At 35.7% G+C, this 6,000-nt stretch overlaps 1 protein-coding gene across 1 annotated transcript; it reads left to right on the forward strand.

Annotated features, from left to right (window-relative positions):
* Positions 1 to 109: 109 nt before the first annotated feature.
* LOC146725325 (uncharacterized) lies at positions 110 to 2,266 on the forward strand (the record flags this gene model as incomplete). The annotated part of the gene is made up of 3 exons (XM_085496432.1): positions 110 to 574; positions 1,077 to 1,352; positions 2,010 to 2,266. Coding segments are annotated over 3 exons (998 nt in total), but the record flags the coding sequence as incomplete, so codon positions are not given.
* Between the last annotated feature and the right edge of the window lie 3,734 nt (positions 2,267 to 6,000).

The following is a 6,000-nucleotide window of genomic DNA, read 5'->3' on the forward strand; positions in this document are numbered from 1 at the left end:
AATATTCCACGAAAACACCAGGAACCATCATCGATGTAAACAAGTTCTAGAATATAAAACATGATGATATAGTTGCCTTGGTTACTGATTATATAATCTCTCCTTTCAGATTTAACCGTTAAGGATATGAATTTTGGTGACCCGAACCCAAACACTGATACCATTCGGTATGTCACAGATGTAGATACAACCGTAGACTTAATCTATGTTTATGTGGGGAATAATGGTCCGAACAACCTCCCAGCAGGCACTGCGGGAGAACACTTTGAAATCAAGATGTACATATCTGCTCTAAACGACTCTGGTAATATGGTTGACCCGTATGAGGTGACTACATTCATCAATGGAGATTCAAAAGTCGACGAGCTTCCTGCATCAGGCGACAAATCATACGCCAGTAATGGATTTACTATTCAATATCCCTCATCAAAGTGTTCTACTCACAGTCATTTATGTCTAAAGATTGTGAAGAATGGAGTATACACTGATAACGATCCTACAAATGACTTTCAATGTTTACCATTCGTTAAAGGAATATCTACAGCGGCTGTAGGATTGACCAACTGCCAATCAGGTACAACTTACTTCATGATTACGATGTCGAAAATCTACCCTTTTAAGTTAGTATAATTGCCTCTGTGCCGAACGTCGTTGTCACCCCTTAATTCAAACCACCAGAATCTGGATTGTTTTCTCACTATGACGTTAAATGTGTGAAAATTAATAGTTCATGCAAGAAAAATAGCTTATTCAGGGGTCACAGAAACTGATCATACTCTCGATTAGAATGCCACTCCGATATCACCCCTATATCTATTCCCATGTGTTGTAATTCCATCTGGTGTTGTATGTTCCCCCTATATGATATTTAATCTTCGGATTGACGCTTGATCTGACACCAATAAATATATATATATATATATATATATATATATATATATATATATATATATATATATATATATATATATATACACACATAATGGGTGCGATGAATAAATGTAACATTCATTTATATTTTCAGACGTTATTCCAACATCTATTAGTATATTTGACCCAAATCCTGCAAATTTAAGCTCAAATGAACCTTCAAAACGCAGGTGGAACGAAAATACCGGGATCAACGTCAGCCTCGGACAACATCGCATTTTCCATCTTTATTGCGAATACAGCGAGTGAATCTGCATCGATAAAGAGCGACCTCACCGACTCGTTGGTATACACATGGTATGACGTCAGTACCGGTATAGATGAATGGGGAGAAGTGACGTATGATAACTTGAAAGTGACAATAGCCATCCCAGAAGTGAATTGTAAGGAATATCAGTATCTGTGTATTCGATTTGTAAAGGGTACGTATACGTTTAATATTATAAATCAAACTAAAGCATTATCTGAAGACAGGCTAGTATTTGATTGGTCAGAATACTATTTTTACCATTTTGGGAGAACTGCGTCTCCCAACACCACGCTTTTCTCCGGAATTAGCGCCAATAACCTCTAATCATTGTAAATGGAACTAATGGTATAGATGTAATGGATTAAGGTGCGAGTGGTTTGCTGATTTAATGTACAAATGTAGATTTGTTCTCCAATTTCAGCGAGAAGTCGTAATTGATCTTATTTTCAGACCATCACTTCTGTTAGAACGAGAAAGCAATGTAAGAACATTGCGATGACATCATAGGATATGTACTAAAAGTTCACTTTTTGTTGACGATTGATAATTCAATAATTATCTGTGTAGACTACGGTTATGATTGTGATACCAGAGTGACAAAACACTGATTTAGTAAACAAGGACTTTTCGGATGACGATTATATCATACGTCATTGAAAATAAAAATTTCATTGTTGACATTTCAATTCGGTAGCAAATATACATTCACGTACGGTGCGCTGTACAAACAAAAAATAAAAGAAGACTTGATGTAAACATTTGAACTTGTTACTAACAATGATATGTGGACGCATTTCTTTGCATATTATATGTTTATTTCTATCTCTAGGTGTGAACGCAGCATTTGACGACGATGAATCTAATAATTTACTGTGTAGTCTATTTGGTGATGGCGGTGATATTGGAAGTATATATTGTCCCGAGCCAACCAACGAGTCAACCACCACTCTGTATGACGACGGTACTGTTGGCGTCACGAAATACCGGTGTGTTTTGCCAACTAAAATGACCAGTGTTGCTGTTACTGTCTACATGTCTATGTGTAACATCGTTATCACGTCGATATTGACACTGACATTGACTTGATTACTTCCCCTCACAATAAAACTGTTTAGATTTAGTTACAGTAGTAAATAGATAGAAGCTATACTCGAATCGATAAATATGATATATGACAAAAGTTGATGATCTTTGTTTTTATATGCCGCTCAAGGGTCATTGTCCGAAACGTACAGCTACATAGGACAACTATTATCAAATATTATCTACCATCAAATCTCGTAACGCTGATTCACCAAATATTGTATGTTAAGATCAAAGTGTTTTAGTAACTATCAACTAATACTTAATATACGACTTACTAGCCCTAATTGTGGTGACGTTTAAACTAAAGTTGTCTGTTATAATGTATTTGTGTGGAATGATTAATTTTAATAATTAATTAATGAATTTATTGCTGCCATGATCATAGTGGTAAATATATATTTATCTTTATGTATTGCATGTTTCCTCGTCGTAACCATGTTTGTATCTTCAAATGTTTCTACAGTTATCATTTGCTCAACAAAGTGAATGCGTGTCGTTGGACAAGTTGTAACAAAACGGTCGTTATTATATTTTCGTAATAAATTTGAAATTGTCAGAGATTTTGACAGTATAGAGGATATATCATGGATGTTCGATGAGTTTGATTAACATGCTTCGTGGTACCATCGTCATCTGTTTAGTAATCCTGGCGACACACATCATTATATCAGCCAATCTCTTATGACATCAAGTTCAATTAATTATGTGTGAAATATAAAAGTCAAGTCAAGAGTGGATGTAATAGTGTCAACTTATGTTGTACCATTACAATTGTAGCTTTTTAACACTTGAAACGACCTAACAGTTATGTCATTGATTATTGCATAGATCCATAATATTTAGGCTGTATGATTTCACAGATAAGTCATAAGTTAGCATTATATTAAAGAGAAAACGACTGTGATAATTCAAATATTGATATCATCAGTATTTTATCGTTATCGACATTCTAATTATAAAACAGAATAAAGTGTAGTCTATTTGGATATGGAGATGATATTATTATGATGCTGACAACCAAAAAATATGACACCAATGACTATCTATATTTGTGTCCTGTTTACATAATACATCAATTAGCTAAACCGAGGGTTTATATGCGCTTTTTATATGTTTTTCAATGCACGATCTCCCTCTTTCACGAGGTCCCTCGGTAAGTCGCGGCCCTCGATAAGTCGCGGTTTTTGCTTGGATCCCAACACCCGCGACTTAGCGAGGGGCCACTGTACTCGGATTAAATATAACAAAGGGAGTCAATACTTTTTTCGTAGTTTATACGGTTTCGCCGTTCTAATATAGATATATATTTCAAATTGGCGAAACCCTCACATAACCGATGTAAATTTTTTTCACTTATGAATGGAGCAGGCTATTTTTAGCTGAGATAATTATCGATACACAACACACGGACTACATTCGTGATTTAATTTACACCCCTTAACCTGTGGTTAAACGAAAAACGACTATCAATTAATGGTTGTTTGATTTATTGGTTAAATATCACTAAAATCACCGAATATAATTAATTCACTTGTTTCAAATAAACAATCTAAGAGCAAAGGCAGGAGGGTTATCACATTTGCAAAAAAAAATGTTGAGGACTAGCGTACCACGTTTGGCCCTGTGCCTATCACTGTTACCGGATCTCCTTTGAAAAACGTATTCTTAAGCCAAACATATTTATATATATTATACTCCAAATAAGACCTCCCAGTAAACACATTCTGAGTGCGAGCCAGGTTAGTGTTAAGACAGTTCCCACGGGGCGTACACAACCAAATTGACGTCGCCATTTAATTCATGAATTGATTTATCCAAAAAACACGTCTACGGGATTGTCATCAATGTTGGAATTCTGTGTAAAACGCTGAAAACAATTAGAATACTTGCTTTATGATAGGCACCGCGCGAAAACCAGAGCAAGTTTCTCGATACAGTCTAGTACAAGGTAGTACCAGGTGACAAGGCATGGTTTAATAGGCTAGGAGTTCTGCCGCTCATCGAAATGTAATATTGGTTAAGGGGAAAGATATTCAAAAATATGAAAGTTAAAAATAAAACAGCCAATCACTGCGGTCTGTGGGACAATACGAGTTCTGTTGACAAAACGAGGGTTAGCTTAGAACCAGAAAATACCCATGAATAAAAACAAAACAAATCATAAGAACGATATTTTGTCTATTTAGGAAGAAAAAAAATATGCATACAACTTTCTCTTAGAGAAAACAAGTATTCTGTCAACAAAATAAACATTTCCACACTCACTCATCACTTGATCCATGTATCGTTATACATATTATGTGATTCAGCAACTTCGGCCATTAACATTGACAATAAAATGCAAGCACGAACGAACCTGATATTGGGAGAGTGTAAAAATTACTGTTTATGAGCACACATCTCGTAAATGCACCAGGTGGTCAGGACGTCATCCGTTTGACACAAAATTATAATCAATGATCCAAATGACATCTGAGACCTCTTCTGTTCCAGAAAAAAGTCACCTTAACAGAAGTATGCGAACTAATACAGTGTATCTTAGTTGTTACCAGGCATGACGTGCATACCGACGGCCCACTCAGAATCTCAACGGAATGCTCATTTCATTTATGTATACGTATTGTTATGGTGACGAGTCTAAAGGTTAAGTAGTCGAATTGTAACTGTTCGACAAAACACAATAGTATATCACCACTACAGTCTTTTACCTAAATTTATAATCAGCGTGCCACACTGCTATTGTGACCACGTCCGACTGAATACTGCACTGTTTGCACCAAGTCATTGATACAGTGAATGATATTGTTCAGACTCAATCGTATGGTGAATACATATATGTAAGTTTCTTTCCTCATTCGATAGACATTTTCTCTGTTACACAGATATTGACAATGGGCGGGGTCTAGGGATTGGAATCTCAAACGTACAAATATTACTTCATACATTGCGTGCCAGTGTCAAGTCAGTAAAATCAACTCAGTGTTGACAATGTCTCCAATCAAGACATTCTGTTAGATAATTTACCAAGAGAAAATATGTGTAGCATGAAGCAACAAGGTTACTACTTCCGCCAAGAAGTAGTGTTTTCAGTTCGAATCACTGTCTGGGTACAGGAACGTTTTGAACAATTCTTTATCATAGCAAGATAGGTTAATGCTTGTAATATGTGTGTATATGAACCCAATGAGTTCTATAAGTTATCAAATTTGGATCCTTATCCTGGCAAAATGTTGGATTCTATGATCCAGAACAAAATAAAAGGAGTGAGATCGGTGGATTTTCAAACAGGTAAAAATGAAGTTACGGGAGCGTAACTAACTCGAAATTTTCGTCAAAGCTCTCTTGAATCAGTGTTAACAGATTTGTTCTTCAATATATTTCAATAGACGAAATCGCCATTAGGAAAATTTAATTTGTTGCGAATAACTATCGAAGTGACATTGATATAATATCCAACTGCTAAGTGTAAGTTGTCATGCTCAAGGATTCCAATAATGTAGATAAAATTAGTGTTGGGGGCATTAATTCTAGGTGTAAGTCAAAATATGTGGTGGACTGCTACCATGTTTGATGAACATTCATTACATTTATAGCCCGCCCTCTTTGGAGCACCATTTGCTTATCATACGATCACTCACTAAGTCTCGCACATAGATTGGAAAGTACAGGTTAATAAGTTCGGATTGTGGTCGCCACAGAAATTGTTGACTGTCATGGTCATTAAAATATATCAA

Source organism: Saccoglossus kowalevskii, unplaced genomic scaffold, assembly GCF_978046115.1.
Source record: "Saccoglossus kowalevskii unplaced genomic scaffold, keSacKowa6.1 SCAFFOLD_533, whole genome shotgun sequence".
Taxonomy (NCBI): Eukaryota; Metazoa; Hemichordata; class Enteropneusta; family Harrimaniidae; genus Saccoglossus; species Saccoglossus kowalevskii.